Source organism: Podarcis vaucheri (genome assembly GCF_965113315.1).
Source record: "Podarcis vaucheri genome assembly, chromosome: 17".
NCBI classification, from domain to species: domain Eukaryota; kingdom Metazoa; phylum Chordata; class Lepidosauria; order Squamata; family Lacertidae; genus Podarcis; species Podarcis vaucheri.
This window is the reverse complement of record NC_138755.1, coordinates 20,858,388-20,876,734: the sequence shown is the minus strand read 5'-3', so window position 1 is coordinate 20,876,734 and position 18,347 is coordinate 20,858,388. Positions and strand designations below refer to the sequence as shown.

Below are 18,347 nucleotides of genomic sequence, written 5' to 3'. Positions count from 1 at the left end.
CCCATGGATGAGACCCGACAGAAGCTCTGATTTCCCATTCCCTTCCTCCCCACAGCAGTCCCAAAAATGCCTCTTCTAGGGATTGGGGACCCTTCTGAATGGAGATGCCTGTGGTGCAGGGGAGCTCTCCAAAGGGACAATGCCCATATAAGTACTTTGATAAATCTCATGAAGTGACATTAATAAGAAATGAAAATATGTTTATTTATGACTGAGACATATTTGCTAAGGATCTGAAATCAACCCTAGGTCCGGAGAAGCTTCTTAGCTAGCGATCAGGGTGCAAGGGAAAAAGTTCATCTTAGCTACTGTTGCAATTTCAGTCATTTAATACTGGCCGAGGATGTTTCTCAAAGCGGCAAGGCTGAAGGAGAAAAATTGAAGGTTTCAAATTTCTTTCCAGGCATGGTTTCCTGTTTTTCAATTAAGGATACAGAAGCAGAAGGAGGCCATGCACTTGTTAGCCTATTTCTTTAGCTGTCCCACCTAGTCACATTTCTTCGGTTTTAGAAGCAAAACCAGTAAAAATCCAAGAGAAATATATTTCTTGAAGTGCAAAGTACGTACAAAATGAAAGTTAACACTATCTATTGCTAACCTGCCTTTACTGCTCGGTCATCTTTAAACAATTTGCACACACTAGCGACAGTATCTTATGCCAGAAGAAAGAGCAGAAAAAACACTATGTAGAACTCTCATTCTAACATTAACTTTCTTGAATTCCATCCTCAATCTTAGTCGATAATGTTACAAGGTTCATTTCTGTTCACACGGCCTTCAAAAACAAAATATAGCTATATTTTGCTACGCAATCACAATTCAATAATGCTCCACAACTCAATGATACTGGGTAGTTTTAGAGTTGCCACCAGTCACTGTGGAATTTGAGTCAAATAGCTAAATTTCACAACTGGCAAAATTCACAAAGATTTCATCTAAACGTGTTCCATCCAAATGAACTGAATATACTCACTTCATTCATCTGTATGAAACAAGGAGAAGAGCTTAAAACTGAGAGTGGAGGCCATGCTTGCATTCTGTCACAGGTCCTTCAGACAACAGAGTCTGTCACCTCAAGTTTCCCCAATTTCAACCCCCTTTCAGAGCCAGCTCCAAGCAACTTTTAGCAATAGCTTGGAGCGTCAAGGGGAAAAAATCCAGCTAGTTCAAACAAGACCCCCCCCAAACTTTTGTTAGTCCAACTGGCAAATAAGCTTCTATTATCAGCTGCCATTTATGCTTTTGTAACCTCAAGATTAGAAAACTGCAATATGCTGTTATGTGGCACAGCACTAAAAATTGTTCAAAAGCTTCCATTCTTGGTAGAGGTAGATCACTGATCACGTATTATTTATTCAGCATGTGACCTGGCTCTGTCTTGTCTTTCAAGCACGATGGAAAAGAGATAGTTTTAATGTATTTAAGACAAATAGGCTGACCACTGCAGAGTTTAACAACCCATTATCATGTTCCACTACACAGCTCATGCCTTATGTATAAGATCACAACTCTGTACTCTCTGAATAGAGCTTGGGTTGCATGCATTAACTAATTTGCCTAGCCATGGTAAATGAACAGCATAACATCTAAGTGCAGCCAGTCTGTGCTTTTATAAGAACAGTAACCACAGGCCAAATAGCAATAGACAAAAATGTTCACTCAAGAGTTACAGCTCAGTTTTGACAATCAAAAGGTTTAAAACATCTGGCCCAAAGGTACTATAACTGATCATGTTATCAGACAATATTGATACCAACATGTTCAAGTTTGCAGTTTGGTTTGGTGCTGCTAATATCATCCCTTTATGGTACATGCAGAGTGGATGTTTAAAGATATCATTGTTTACTATGTTTCAGTGTCTATTTAGTTATCACAAGGATTTCAAATTGTAAGTGGTTTCTGAAGGATATTCATTACCACTTGTTGCCAGCAATTTATTCAAAACCATTATTGAAACAGTACTTTGGAATTTACTAAAGGCCAACTTTGGTTCTAAATAAAGCCTGTGAAGAACCTGACAGTTGCAGGCTTAGATTTTTATTTTTATCTTTTCTAATAAGCATGAGATGTTAGTGCTTAATGTTACTTACAACGCTTAGGAGAACAACTTTCCAAAAGAAATTTACAGTCACAAAGCTAAAAACAGAACTTTGTGAACATGGAGAAGTTCACTGTCTTGTCACCAAAGAACAGAGGGACAATTACACAAAGTAAAAAAGTGAACAATGTAAGCATGTCTACCTTTTTTTAGAAATTCGCTTTAGATGTCAGTACTGCAAGCACAAGGTCTATGTGAAAATAGTTATTTATAAACTGGTTGGGGCAGGAAATCCTTGAAGAATTGAACATTCTTGTTTAGGCAAGTACATACTTGAACAAATTGAAAACATCAATGGTATGTATGAAGCTTTTGCATATTTAAAACATCCATCTTCAGTCAAATCTTCCAAATGATAGTACGTGTTGTTTTGTTTAGGCCTGTCATAAAGCTAACTTTGCTGTAAAAATGAATCTGTTAGAAGGGAAACCTAACCTCCTTGGTGTTTCAGAACTGAGCACAAGAACTGAGCAGTTTCTGGTGGCAGCAGCTAGATGCAGTGCATTAGCAAACACAAGCTACAAAAGAAAGCTAAGCATTTAGCAATTCAGAACTGGGTAAACATGGATTTCCTAAAACATTGCTCTGCAACTCCCAAGTTCTAGGCAGAAACCATGAAAATCTTTAACCAACATCGTTCGGAAGGAGGTGGTTGTGAATTTGAATTTTTCATATAAATAAGTAGGTGTTGTGTAGGGCTGTACGATAAATCCGGCATATCTACTCACAAGCAAGCCCTACTGGATTCAATGAGGCATACTCTCAGGAAAGTAGAAGTTTAGTTGAACTCATTGCGGCTTATGCATGCACAGATTCCACTTAAGACCTCTGAGTGGGGAAGCACATGTAACTTGGCTAGTAAATCACTTAAACTACTCTTAAATGTATTATCGGGAAGTTTATTTAATATTTTTATTAAATCTACTACTTCCTTACATTTTAAGGTCCTCCACCGCCGCAGGGAGCCTCGTCAAGGCCCTCGGCTGCTGTGGGGAAGCATGGTGCATCTTCTGCTGCCATGGGGAGGCCCAGCAAGGCCCTCTGCTGCTGCGGGAAAGCACGGCACACCCTCCGCTGCTGTGGGGAGGTACGGTGGGACCCTCCACTGTCACGGGGAAGTATGGTAGGACTCTCTGTCACAACAGGGAGGCCCAGCGAGGCCCTCTCCTACTGGCGGAAGTGTGGTGCACCCTCTGCTGCTGCAGGTAGGTATGGCAGGACCCTCTGCCACCGCGGGGAGGCCCAGCGAGGCCATCCACTGCCGCAAAAATATATTGTGATATATTGTGATATCGTGATATTTAGCTAGTAATATATCATGATGTTGAAAACCAGATATCGCTCAGCTCCATACTTATGGAAGACCCACTGAAATCAATCAGACTTATTATAAATACCGTATTTTTTGCACCATAACACTCACTTTTTTCCTCCTAAAAAGTAAGGGGAAATGTCTGTGCGTGTTATGGAGGGAATGCCTACGGGTGGCATGTCTACAGATTTTCCTCCTCTAAAAACTATGTGCGTGTTATGGTTGGGTGCGTGTTATAGAGCGAAAAATACGGTAATTTAAATCACAATGAAATCAATGGGGCAAATCTAAGTATAACTATGACAATATCAGGGCACTGAAGGGCAGATTCAATCAGAGTTAGCAACACCAGGTTCACCCTAGCTGATGGAAAGCTCAGCTGAAGATAGCATGAACTGTCACACATATTACCAGCATTGTTTCCTGGCAATAGTAAAATGACACATAATTACAGTAGATAATTATAGTAATTTAAAAACTCAAACAACCCTTAAGAACACAGTAAAGCCTGCTGAATCAGGCCAATGGCCCATCTCAAGATGCCTAATCTCAGGGTGTGGATTGAGCCCCATGTTGGGCAAAAGACACTGTAGGTTGGACTAGATTCCCCTCATGGTCCCTTCCAGCTCTACAATTCTACGATTCTTCTCCAGCATACTATTCTCCCAGTGGCCAACCATATGTCTGTGGGGAAACTTGCAAGCAGGACATGAGAACAGCAGCACCAAACCCACCTGTGATTCCCAGCAACTGGTATTCAGAGGCATACTGCCTCTGATAATGGAGGTAGAACACAACCATTGTGGCTCGTAGCCTTGCACTCCATGAATCTGTCTAATCCTCTTTTAAAGCCAGTCACGTTGGCAGCTATCACTGCCTCTTGTGGGAGTGAACTCCATAGTCTAACTAGAAGAATGTAAGAAAAACTTCCCTCTAGCCACTTTCTCCATGCCATGTATATAGACTTGTATAACGGCACTGAACTATCAACAGCTTTATTTCCAATTTCTTTCCTAATAATATGTAGCATGGAATTTCCCTTTTTCAGAGCTGCTGCATCCTGGGTCAGCAGTTTCACTGAGCTATCCACTACAACCCCAAAGGTCTTGTTCCTGGTCAGTCACTGTCAGTTCAGATCCCATGAGTTTATATAAAAAATTAAGATTTTTTTGCCCAACATATATCACTTCACATGTGTTTACACTGAACTGAATTTGCTATTCTACCACTCATTCAGTCAGTTTGGAGAGGTACTTTTGGAGCACTCCATAATCTCATTTTGTTTTAACAACCCTGAACGACTGAGTATCATCAGCAAACTTCGCCACGTCACGGCTCAGTCCTTACTCTATGTTGTTGGCCTTTGACTGTCTTAAAAGACAGTTTTGGGCAGTAAACTCCCTAAACGATGAGATCAAAGCTTCCCACCTCTCACTTACCTTTCATTTCTACCCTATTGGTTAATAAAGACCACATGTTCTGCTTATGCAGCACTTTCCACCCCCCACCCCTTACTACAAGATTTAGCTCTCCTGCCCAATTTGCACAGCAATTTGCTAACTGCTCAAGATTAGAATGTGGTGGACTTAAATTCTTATCAAGCAAAACATGCTCATTTTACAACATGCATACCTTCCTCAAAAGATTTCTTGAGCACAGACCAGTTTTACATTTAAGCCAAGCTCTCTGTATCACCATTCCCTTCTCACATTGGTAAGAAGCAGCTGGTAATATGAGATATATGCCATTGTAACACAACAGCTCATTTTACTCTTGTAGGTTTCAACTGCTGTACTTGCTGGTGCAAATAACCAGAAACTGTAGGGCCATGTCCACCTGGTCATACATTAAATGTCTTCTCAATCATTCTCTGGGTTTGGCTAATGTCAGACATTCATTTTTAATACATGAATAGGAAAAAGGTAATGTGAATAAATCCCCTTGAGCTGTTTCCACTTAGCAACATTATATCAGCACATATAAATTGTATGTTACTGTAATGCAAAAGCATATAGCATTCGCTACGAAAAAAGGATAATACTAGCATTCATGTAAATATAATTTCTCTTTTTAAAGCATGCTGGACTCCTTTGGACATTAAACCATAATTACCATATCATAAAAACCTCCACAACAGCTCCTTTACTCACCGAAACAGCTATCATGGTGCTGTCAGGCCTCCACTCTGCTTGGTCATAGGGTCCAAATTGCAATGCTGCTTTTGACGATTCTTTGTAGCTTACGATTAACACACTGGGCTGTGGGGAAAAGGAGATCCAGTTAAATTCTCATACATTCCAAAACTAACTTTTAAAACAAAACCAAGCTTATTTTTTTACAGATGCAAGTCTCTAAAATAGCTATAGGAAGTCTCTGGGAGACAGAAACATTATTTAACTGATTCACTTAAGTTTAGCGAGCCACTTTTCAGCAAAGTATTAACGACTGAGGCCAGGAAAAGATTTCAACTTTTCAAAAACTTCAAAATTTAGGATTAAATCCAAATGATTAATGCTTCTTTGGAGGGGGAAGATACCATTTGCCTTGAAGGAGGTGGACCCAGAGCTGTTAAATACTATTGTCCAGTGGCAAATATCTCCTTTCTGGACAAGGTGCTTGAGGTGGTGGTGGTTCAGCTTCAGGGATGCTTGACAGAAGCTGGTTACTTGGACAGATTCAAGTGCGGCTTCAGATCTGGTTATGGCACTGAAATTGCCTTGGTTTCTCTGGCTGATGACATTTATCAGGAGAGAGGTAGGGGGAGGGCAACCCTTCTTGTTCTCTTTGATCTCGCAGTGGCTTTCGATACTGTTGACAACAATATGCTTCTGAGGCATCTCAGGGAGGTAGGGGTTGGGACACTGTTCTACTTCCAGGATCGTTTCCAGAAAGCAGTCATGGGAAGCTACTGTTCAGGACCATGGGAGTTTTCCTGTCGTGTCCCACAGGTTTCCATCTTGCTCCCCTTGCTATTTAACATCTATATGAAGCTCCTAGGATCAGTCACCAAGAGATTTGGAGTGAAGCATCGTCAATACGCAGACGACACTCAGCTTGTCTCTCTGTTCCATCTTAAGTGTTGTGTTTTAATGCTGTTACCTTCCCTGTGACCTTAAAGTGAAGGGCATGTACTAAATACAGCATTTTTCGGCCCATAGGGCGCACCTAGTTTTTTTTGGGAGGGGGAATGAAGGAAAAAGATATTTCGGCATGCAGGCAGCTCTCCGCAAGCCGTGGGAGCCCAGCGGGAACTCCCACGGGCTCCCAAGGCTTGTGGATAGCTTCTTGAAGCCTGGAGAGCGAGAGGGGTCGGTGCACACCGACCCCTCTCGCTCTCCAGACTTCAGTGAAAGCCTGCATTCACCCCATAGGACGCACACACATTTCCCGTTCATTTTTGGAGGGGGAAAAGTGCGTCCTATAGGGCGAAAAATACGGTAAATCATAATTGTGTATGTGTGCTTGCGAGCAGATTTCCCCTTCCTCTCTTCCCCTCTTAGCCTCCTAGAAGCATCCCAAATCCGCTGGGGTGTGTGTGAGATAGAGTGGGAAGGAGAGAAAGGGAAAGTCTGCCTGCCCAATATTTAAATTTTACTCTTAATGTAGACGGGTAACAGTTTGAGCTCATGCCCACTAAACTCCAACTCTATAAAGTACTCATAAGAATACCCACTATAGGTTTTTAACTGCCCTCCAAAAATAGTTTGAGGGTGTTGTAGGTTATGTACCTGGCTCATATTGTTAGGCAGCCTTGTGAATAAATAATACATATTCCAAGGTAATGCTTTTCTTTCTCTATTGATGTTTGAATCAAGATGAAGAGTATCATGACAAGAACTTGATACCAAAGCATTCAAGAAATATATGGATTAGTGTCGTTTTCAAATTGTTAAAGTAATACTCTTTTCAAACCCAACTGAACAAATTTCTACCTTCCCCATTACAGTCCTCTAAACTAAAACCTAGCAAATTTTAATATCCCACAAGCACAGACATGCCCCCTAAGAGGAGCTGAAATGAAAAGAGAAGCTACTGCTGGCAAACATTAATTCTGCTCTAAAACCTGGTGCTCATTTGCATGTAAGAATAATGAAATCACCACAAGGTAACACTTGCATGATAAAGATTCCTTCAAATGCACACTTATGTTGCAATATCTGAGATTCATCCAAGTCTGGAGCATTGTAGCTTTTGATCCTCACATAGCTGTGCATAGCGCAATTCACAACAGAAAAATAACAAGTAAAAGAAAACTCACAGCTATGCTTCAAACATATTTAAAGTAACAGTATGAATCAAGGAGAAGGGAGTCATAATTTACATGCACTTCAAAGCTGAAATTAAGAGCATTTGCATGCCCTGATTATCAGGATAACTATTACTTGCACATGTTATTGTTTCAATCTTGTTTATTATTTTCTACCAGCCTCATAACCAGTCCTCCTCTGGAATTCTGGGAAACAAAAAATCAGTGCAGTTTTGAAAGCCATTAAAGTAATCCGTGCAGTCTGGCATCATAATTCAATATGGTGTCCAACTGTACCCAAACAGATGAAAGCCTGCTCCTTTATCCCAGAAGCCATCATGCAGAATTTGGTTACAGTATCTTTAAAGCTGTCCAAATGCATAGCAAACATATGAACAAGTTTTCAAAATATATAATAATAATAATAATAAATTTTATTTATATCCCGCCCTCCCCAGCCGAAGCCGGGCTCAGGGCGGCTAACAACAATAAAACAGTACAAAGGTACAACATAAACAACATTCTAAAATCATTCATTATAAAAATTAATTAATTCAAGCCACTAGCAACCATTGGGCCAGAGCTCTGCGAAGATTGCCGAGGGAGGGAGTCAGGCTGTGCCCTGGCCAAAGGCCTGGTGGAACAGCTCTGTCTTGCAGGCCCTGCGGAAGGATGTCAAGTCCCGCAGGGCCCTGGTCTCTTGTGACAGAGTGTTCCACCAGATCGGAGCCACAGCCGAAAAAGCCCTGGCTCTAGTTGAGGCCAGCCTAACTTCTCTGTGGCCTGGGACCTTCAAGATGTTTTTATTTGAAGACCGTAGGTTTCTCTGTGGGGCATACCAGGAGAGGCGGTCCCGTAGGTACGAGGGTCCTAGGCCATATAGGGCTTTAAAGGTTAAAACCAGCACCTTAAACCTGATCCTGTACTCCACCGGGAGCCAGTGCAGCTGGTATAGCACCGGGTGAATGTGATCTCGCAGCGAAGACCTCGTAAGGAGTCTCGCTGCAGCATTCTGCACCCGCTGGAGTTTCTGGGTCAGTCTCAAGGGCAGCCCCACGTAGAGCGAGTTACAATAATCCAGTCTGGAGGTGACCGTCGCGTGGATCACAGTGGCTAGGTCAGGGCGAGAGAGGTAAGGAGCCAACTGCTTAGCTTGGCGGAGATGGAAAAATGCCGCCTTTGTTATAGCTGCAATCTGCGCCTCCATGGAAAGGGAGGTGTCGAAGATTACACCCAAACTCTTAACGGACGGTGCTGGCACTAATTGCGCCCCCGCAAGAGATGGGAGTTGCCCCCCCAATCCCATATCGCCCCGTCCCAGCCACAGGACCTCTGTCTTCGAAGGATTTAGCTTCAACCGGCTCCCACGTAACCATCCAGCCACAGCTTCCAAACATCTGGTCAGTGTGTCTGGGGCCGAGTCAGGATGGCCATCCATCAACAGATAGAGTTGGGTGTCATCGGCATACTGATGACAACCCAGCCCAAAACTCCGAACAAGCTGGGCGAGGGGGCGCATAAAGATGTTGAAAAGCATCGGGGAGAGTATCGCGCCCTGAGGTACTCCACACACCAAGGAGTGGCGCGATGACAATTCCCCCCCAAGCGCCACCCTCTGTCCCCGACCAGAGAGAAACGAGCGCAGCCATTGAAGGACTGTGCCCTGGATCCCCACGTCGGTAAGGCGGTGGTCCAAAAGTTCGTGATCGACCATGTCGAAAGCTGCTGATAGATCTAGAAGAATCAGCAGCCCTGACCCGCCTCGATCCAGCTGTCTACGAAGGTCATCTGTTAGGGCGACCAGAGCCGTCTCGGTCCCATGACCAGCGCGGAAGCCAGACTGGAATGGATCCAGAGCCAATGTTTCATCCAGAAACCCACCAAGCTGTTCAGCAACCGCTCTCTCAATCACCTTACCCAGGAACGGAAGATTCGAAACCGGGCGGTAATTGGATAGATCTAAAGGATCTAATGATGTTTTCTTTAAGAGCGGGCGCACCACTGCCTCCTTCAGTTCCCCTGGGAATGTCCCCGTGCCAAGGGACAAATTGATGATATTCCCCAGGGGGGCCCGCACCTCGTCTGGACACGCTCTAATCAGCCAAGACGGGCACGGGTCGAGAGGACAAGTGGTGGGCTTTCCAGCTCGGAGGAGTCTGTCCACATCGGCTGGGGATATCTGGTCGAAGTGGTCCAATACTGGACCCGAGGACAGTCGAGGGGCCTCCAGTTCCTTTATTGTATCCAAATTGGCAGGGAGGTCATGGCGGAGCGACAAGACCTTCTCCGCAAAAAAGCTCGCAAATGCCTCACAGCCGTGTGTCAATTTGTTATTTAAATTTGGCTGTCCCTCAAGGGACGTTAAAGACCTAATAATACTAAATAATTGCGCTGGGCGAGAGCTAGCGGATGCAATGGAGGCCGAGAAGTATGACTTCTTAGCAGCCTTCACCGCCATCTCGTAGGTTTTCATAAAAGCCCTATAAGATGTTCTTGAGGCTCCGTCACGGGCACCCCGCCATACTCGCTCTAGTCGTCTGAGGTCCCGCTTCATTTTCCGAAGCTCCTCGGTAAACCAGGGAGCCCGGTTTCTGCGGGGTCGCAGAGGGCGCTTAGGTGCGATCTCATCGATGGCTGCCAGGAGCTGGGCATTCCAGCCCTCAACAAGCTCAGTCAATGAGTCGCCAGGGGGAGCAAGGTCCCGCAAGGCTTGGCGGAATCTCTCGGGGTCCATCAGCCTCTGCGGGCGAGCCCAAATTGGCTCGCCACCTAAGCAGGGTGGGGGTGGAAAGTCAATCCTGGCTTTCAGAGCGTAGTGATCAGACCATGGCACCTTCGTCGGAGGAGACATGATCACATCTATACCGACGCCAAAGATCAAATCCAGCGTGTGGCCTGCTTGATGTGTGGGGCCCGAAACAAACTGGGAGAGCCCTAGTGTCGCCATGGAAGACACCAGGTCCAGAGCCTGTGAGGAGGGAGTGGCATCGGCATGGATGTTGAAGTCCCCCAATACCAATAGGTTAGGGAACTCCAAGGCCCAGCCGGCCACCGCCTCCAGCAGGCCTGACAGGGTGGCTGCTGGTGCGCTAGGTGGCCGGTACACCAGCCAGACAGCCAAGCTCTCCTCGGAGCCCCACACTAGGCCAACACATTCGATGCCGGGGATCGATGGCGATGGTAGAGCCCTGAAAGGACAATCTTCCCGGATTAATAATGCCACCCCTCCCCCCCGGCCCACAGTCCGCGACTGGTGGAGGACAGAGAAACCCGGGGGCGCCATCTCTCGTAAGGTAACTGTTGCCCCTTCGCGCACCCAGGTCTCCGTCACACAAGCCAGGTCGACCCCCTGCAAGATAAAGAAATCTCGCAGGGTGGCGGTTTTATTGCCTATAGACCTGGCATTGCACAGCACCAGTGACGGAGGTGAGTAATCCTTGCTCACCCTACCCTCGTCCCTCGGGATGGGGCGCAGATTGGAAAGGGTACGAGCGTATCCATATCTCGATCCCCTTCGCCTGTAACATCTGCCCCCACCGCCATACCTCCCTCGCCCCTCCACGGTAGCAATCCCAGGCCTCATAGTGGATTTATTATACTTATATGCTGCCCATAAGCAATTTCTTGAGGTAGCATACAATAAATAAAAATTTCATTTTAAAAACTTACATAAAAATAATAAACATATATTGGGCAACTGAGAATAAGTCAAATACAGCAGAAATCTTCAAACAGCAAAGATTTTTAAATGTCAGAATTCCAAATAAGAGACCCTGTGGAACCCTCAATGCTATAAAAATGCTATAAAAAGTCCTTAATAATCTCTTTCTAAAAGTCAGAGAAAATAAAAAGGCCCCACTAGCACACTGTATTACTGTGGAGTTTAGAAAAATAAATTCAGGTATCAAAATATCACCTAGCAGAAGCTCACCGAAACCTGCTGTGATGATAGGAGAGGAAAAGGACAATGAGAAAACAGGGCTGCCACAACCATGAAACGGAGACAGGAAATTTGCAATATTAACTTCCTGATTTGAGACCACTGCAGTCCTGTTTGTCTATTCCAGGGATGTCCAACCCATCGACCGTGATCAACAGGTCGATCCCCAGGTGATAGCAGTCAATCTTGGTTGATTGGGGCGGGGGGAGAGCAAACACGCACGTGCTGCTGTGACCTGGCTAGAGTCGGTTGTTGCCCGGCTGCCAGCACCAGCCCCTGATATGCTGGCATCCTGGAAGCCCCTGCCAGCAGGCTGCATCAAGTTCACTCTGGCAGGAGACTTCGCCGGCCGTGCCGGTCTACCCATGCGATTGGGCGGTGGTAGAGTGCTCATTGCACCCGTTCTCTGCTTTCCTGCAACAGCCCGACCGGAGGGGAGCACAGAGCAGGAGCGTCACTGTAGACAAAGGCCCACCTAAACGCCATTTTGGATGCGAGCCAAGAGCAGTAGAGTGTTTATTGTTTCATTAGCAATTTATGCCCCCTGAAAATGCAGCAGAAGGGCCCCAAAAAAGCTCCACAACTTTGGCTTGCCCCCCTAAAAAAGCTCCACAAATTTGGGTTCCAACCCCTACTCCCCCAAATGGGTAGATCACTACCAGTTTTTAATTCCTGGAGAAAATTGCAGTCTCTTGAAAGTTGGACGTCCCTGGTCTATTCTTTCCTTCACTGAAGTGAAAGGAGCAGACCAGTTTGAACTCTTCCACTAGTGAAGTAAAATGATAGGATGTAGGATGCAGGGAAGAATCATACATTTTTAAGAGTACAGTGGTACCTCAGGTTAATTACTTAATTCATTCTGGAGGTCCGTACTTAACCTGAAACTGTTCTTAACCTGAAGCACCACTTTAGCTAATGGGGCCTCCTGCTGCCGCCATGCCGCTGGAGCACGATTTCTGTTCTCATCCTGAAGCAAAATACTTAACCTGAAGGACTATTTCTGGGTTAGCGGAGTCTGTAACCTGAAACATATGTAACCTGAAGCGTATGTAACCTGAGGTACCACTGTATATGCATTTTACTAGGGACTGCATTGCCACCCCTCAGCCATTCCCCCACATTAACCACCCAGACTTTTTCCTATGCCACTAAGATCACTTTTCACTCTCCCAACCCAATTTTGAAGCCACTTCCCCTTCCCCTCTTTTTGTGCATCCCCCTCCCTTGAACATAAAGCACCCCGTAGTAACTTTCTGCAATTTCCTCCTCTCTCATGTTGCAACTATTAAGCACCCTTTACCACTCCATCCCATTATGAAGCCACCATGGCCTCCTATTCTGCAGACTTTTCAATGCCCCTGGTTTCATCTTCAACCCTATTTTCATGCCCCCTACTCTCTCCTTTTAGCAACCCCTTTTGCACTTCCATTTTCACATTCACCCCCTTTTTCCTAGCCCCTCCTTACTCTTCTCAACTCTGCACACAGATCACCCACACTTCCATAGCTTCTCTCTATTCTGTAACCCCCTTTGTACACATACCCAGTAATGATGTATGTATGTCACAGTACCATTAAGGAGAACACTATCTTGAAAACAAGCCCATAATGTAGCTTGTTCAGTTAAAGGACGTTAATTTCGGTTGACGGATGTTGTATATCTACAGGTGTTTGCCTGCTGATGAAATACCTGTACTAAATTACTGCATTGAACCTGGAACTTCATGTTGAAGACAGCGCACATGGTACCAGGAGTGAAATACATTGTGTGACGGTACTTAGGAACATTTGAGGCCTCTACATCCTTTATCTCTCTCACGTGAGGAAACAGAAATAGAATAAGTTTGAGTACAATGAGGAGGGAGACAAGCTGAAAGGGGGGAAATTGCAATTTTAAACAATGACAGAAGTTAAAGTGGGAGGGACACTGAGAGGAAAATGGTGTCTTCAAACAACTGCAAACAAACAAGCCAGTTTTAATAAGGAAAAATAGCAGAGATGGGTACAACACAAAAGACAACACCAAAAACCCAGCACAACATAACCTTTCCAAATTCCTTTCTTGCTGCACTCAAACTGTCATTGCTCCCTCTGTGTCACTTTGCCCTACTGAAACATCTGCCATTGTTTAAAACAGGCACTTTCCCCTCTCAGTATCCCTCAATCCTTGTGCACATACAGACTCTCACAACAGAGCATCATGATAATTGTCTACAGTGGTACCTGTAGAACTTAATTCGTTCTGGAGGTCTGTTCTTAACCTGAAACTGTTCTTAACCTGAAGCACCACTTTAGCTAATGGGGCCTCCTGCTGCCGCCACCACGTGATTTCTGTTCTCAACCTGAAGCAAAGTTCTTAACCCAAGGTAATATTTCTGGGTTAGCGGAGTCTGTAACCTGAAGCGTATGTAACCTGAGGTTCCACTGTACTTTGGAAGTTATAAGCCTGTTTGTCCCCCAAAACCTGGGGATTAAATGTATACACTGCATGTGAATGGAAGTCACATTCAACTGTCATAACTAACAGATATTGACAGACCACTGAAACATTTTGCAACATAATAGTAAGCTTCTTTACCCATTAGTAAATCCTACTAAGTTCAACAGGGCTTATTCTCAGGTTAATTGTGTACAGTACTGTACCCTAACCTACTTAAAGTCATCTAAGCTGCTGGCCATCACTACATGCTGTGGCAGTGAATTCCAATTAATTACACCAGGAATGAAGAAGCACTTCTTTTTGCCCATCCTTAACCTACCATTAACTAACTTCACTGGATTACCCCAAGTTCTATTATTTTGCCAGGAAGAGAAACTCTCTCCCCTTGCTGTAATTTTAATAATCTCTCATGAGGTCCCAGAACTATCTTTAATTAAACTAAAAAGTCACAAAGGTTATCTAATCATCTTCATTTTTATTGCCCCTTTCTGCCACTTTTCCAGATCTACAATATCCTTTTTTTTTAATGGAGCAGTGAGAACAATAAAACGTTGCAGTTATGTTCCAAGTAAATAATACTATCACAAATTATTGGCATTAGGACTTTGGTCATAAACGTGTTAAAGGTTTTGAAATATGACAACATCACACAGAGAGAAAGACTGAAGCCGACCTACTTGAAGTCATCACAGGTGACAAAGGGACACTGTAAAACATTGCATCATAGGTATTAGGCACCAGCTGAACTAGAAGCTAAGCAATTCACTAGCATCTGAAACTTGCTTTCCTTTATTGCCATTTTTAAAATTGATAAAAGCTGCTTTGACCAACTTAAAGCAACAGATTGGAGTTTGGTTTTAGTATCCTATCAACGTCTAGACTAGAGGGGGGAAACACATTTCCCTGCAGCCTTTGAAATTTCAACTATAGAGCATTTTGCTAAAGCATGAACACCATATGGCAGAGACAGAAAACCTGTGACCCTCCAAATTGTTCAGTTAAAACTTCCATCATCCATAATCACTGGACCACCTTAAATCTGATCAGAGCTGATCAGAGTTGCAGTTAGTTCCAGTTCCCTGCCATATGGAGAAGCTGGTAGGTAACTATTGTCAGAAGAACTGTCATTGCCAAGCTGTGCTTGAAAGGTACAGACTCACTGTGTAAAATTGAAAGAAAGTATGTCTTTCCAGATCTAATGAATGGTACTTGACTCTTCCTGAATAGAAACCTGTGTAAAAACCGAACATTCAGACTTAAGGTGTATCACCAAAATTGGTCTTTGTGGATTTTCACACTGTATATGTGTAGAAATCATGAAAAAGCAATGATCATTTGGGGTCAGAATGTAGGTATAGGCTGCACTTAATGTTATCCACTGTTTCTTTTAAAAGTTTAGTGGACATATTATTGGAAATATTAATTTATATGTACCAACTATCATTGCTATAGTACAGCAGAAGATAGAACTGAAAAATAGATCAGATGTGCCAACATTTTAAACTGAAATAAGTATTTGAAAAAATAGGGACTTTAGCTTCAGCAACTAATTAACCTACAAGAGAACCAGACAATCAAAACTGTGGGGCACTGCCCCTATAAATAAGCATCATTCAAACCCAACTTTCTCATATTTTTAGAGTTATTTATGTCACTAACGAGCCCCTGGAAATCAATCAATCTGAAGGCTGCAGGCAAGAAGGCGAGGAGAACTATTGGGAGGCGTCCCTGAATTTAGAGGACCCTGCCCTATCGTTCAAAAGACCGCACAACACAATGATACTATGTATTTGCCGTAAGTCTTGCCGGCATTCCCTTTACTAAGGCAAGTTAACATGAAACAACTGTGAAGTAGGCCAATCATTTCCAAATTTGCTGTCAAAGAACAGAGGCTCTAACCAAAGTCACACATTGAAAACCCGACTGTGTAGGGATTTTGAAGTCCAGCTTTTATGCTTAGGGTCAAACCCATTAAAACAACAGCCCTCTGATCTCACTAAGCTCAGTCAAACCAGTGTTCAAAATTTGCCAGGCACATTTTGCACCTAGCTATTGACCACTTGCGACTAAGTGAGGATGACGCCTGACATCACCATCTGGATTCTTGGGGATTCTTGGATCTGGACTGTTTCCACACACTAATACCCCATCCTGTAGAAGTCTATCAGTTATATTTCATATGCACCCTCCCTGTGGAAACGCCCTCCCATCCCATGTCAAGGAGAAAAAGAACTACACAACTTTTAAAAGACACCTGAAGGCAGCACTGGATCGGGAAGTTTTCAATGTTAGACGTTTTACAATGGGGGGTGGGGTGGACTGGGTGCCACAGGGGAACGCTGGGTGCCACGAGGGGGGGCCTGCAGGGCATCCGAGTGTCACGGGGTGGGGTGGGGAGCATTGGAGCTGCATGGGAATTGGTAGGTCAGGCTTCCTCAAACTCGGCCCTCCAGATGTTTGGAGACTACAGTTCCCATCATCCCTGACCACTGCTCCTGCTAGCTTGGGGTCATGGGAGTTGTAGGCCAAAAACATTTGGAGGGCTGAGTTTGAGGAAGCCTGTAGTAGGCATCTCCTAAAAAGAGCTTGACCACTTTGAAGCATCTCCAATAATAATGATAATAATTAATAAATATTCTTTATACCCCACCCATCTGGCTGGGTTTCCCCAGACACTCTGGGCGACTCCCAACAGAATATTAAAAACACGATAAAACATCAAACATTAAAAACTTCCCTAAACAGGGCTGCCTTCAAAAAATCAGACAGTTGCTTATCTTATTTAAACCTCCAACCCCAGGCGTCGGCGGGGGTTGCTACGCCGCTGCGTTTTATTATGTTTTTATATTCTGCTGGAAGCCGCCCGATAATAATAACAACAATAATAATAATTGATAATAATAGAAGCGGGCGACGGCCCAGCGAGGGTTTCCTCCTACTCACCCTGTTGTACCAGATGCCGAGCTGGGAGCGGGACAAGACGGCGAACAGAGTCCGCTGCGGGTCGGCCTGGATGCGGAGCGGGGGCTCCCTGGCCTCGGCGGGGCACAGTAGCCTCTTCGGCCACCCGCTCAGGAAATACATGGCTGGCGAGCAGGCAGGAGGCCGCCTGTCCCGGCGAGGCACTAGCAGGCCGGAGCCAGGAGCTTTCCCCTCATGGGCCTCCTCGGGCGAGGGAGACTCTGCCCCGCGCGGCCTGCGGAGGAGCCGCGGAGGAGGAGCCGCGCATAATCCCCGCCTGAGGGGCGCTGGGAAGAGACTGAGGGGGGGGGGCGGCTCGGAAGAAGGGGCTCCCTCCTCTCCGCTGGGCCGGGTCGCGGGGAAAGGGCCGTTACAGCTCAGGACGGAGCCCTCGCGGCGTCGCCTCAGCCTCCCCCCGGGAGCCCTCGCTCGCTCTCCCCGCCAAGGCTCCCTCCGCCGGCGCCGACATCTCTTCTCCTCAGCCGCGTCAAGGCGTCTGGTCGCCGGAATATGCCGGCGGGTGGGAGGGAGGGAGGGAGGGAGGGAGGGAGAAGAGGCGAACGCGCACGCGCACAAGCCTCGGCAGCCCTCCGTTGGAACGACTCGGCAACCCCGCTGGGGGATAGGAGAGGGCGGGCGGGCTGGCGCGGGGGGAGGTGGGAGGGGAAAGCGGAGACCACACTAAAGGCGTCGCTATTGGTTCAGGCGCCGGTGAAGGGGAGGAGCCGGAAGTGGCGTCGTCGGAGCAATCGCGAGGCGGCCATAGAGAGAGAGCGAGAGAGCGCCGCTCGAAGGCTGGGGCTGGAACGCGCGCGCCCCCTGGCTTCCTGTTCTGAGCGGTGGAGGAAACGCGACGTGTCTCTGCCCGGAGCGGCTGAGCGGGCAGGCGGAGGGTCGCTGGTGGTGGGTTCATAAAGGAAGGTCGATAGCTGGATTCGGTTTATGCAATTCCTTTTCTTTTTTTCGAATAAATTTTTATCATGGCCTCCAATATTTCCCCCATGAAAATAGGGACGTCCTATATAATAATAATAATAATAATAATAATAATAATAATTTTTTATATGCAACCCATTAAACATTAAATAACTTGCCTATACTGGGCTGCCTTCAGATGTCTTCTAAATGTTATATAGTTACTTCTTTCCTTGGCTCGCGGTTGCATCACTCCATACCCTCCAACATTTGTTTGATGAAAATAGGAAAAGCAAGACATTCCGGGTATCATATCAGAAACCGGGATGGCTTCTGTAAATCCGGGACTATCCCTGGAAGATAGGGACACTTCGAGGGTCTGTTTTATTAGGAATACAAAAATTAATATCTTTCCCTTATTTTTTGCCCAAATTAA

General features: G+C 45.3%; 1 protein-coding gene across 2 annotated transcripts in view; it reads right to left on the bottom strand.

The window, feature by feature from the left end:
* The window catches only part of RIC1 (RIC1 homolog, RAB6A GEF complex partner 1), a 47,832-nt gene extending 30,316 nt beyond the window's left edge, over window positions 1–17,516 (bottom strand). For both annotated transcript variants that reach the window (XM_082204564.1, XM_082204565.1), the window contains exons 1-2: window positions 16,979–17,516; window positions 5,561–5,668 (exon numbers count right to left, since the gene is read on the bottom strand). In XM_082204564.1, coding sequence (XP_082060690.1) covers window positions 5,561–5,668; window positions 16,979–17,119 — 249 coding nt within the window. In that variant the 5' untranslated portion in view covers window positions 17,120–17,516. The remainder of the gene's footprint in view (window positions 1–5,560; window positions 5,669–16,978) is intronic.
* Between the last annotated feature and the right edge of the window lie 831 nt (window positions 17,517–18,347).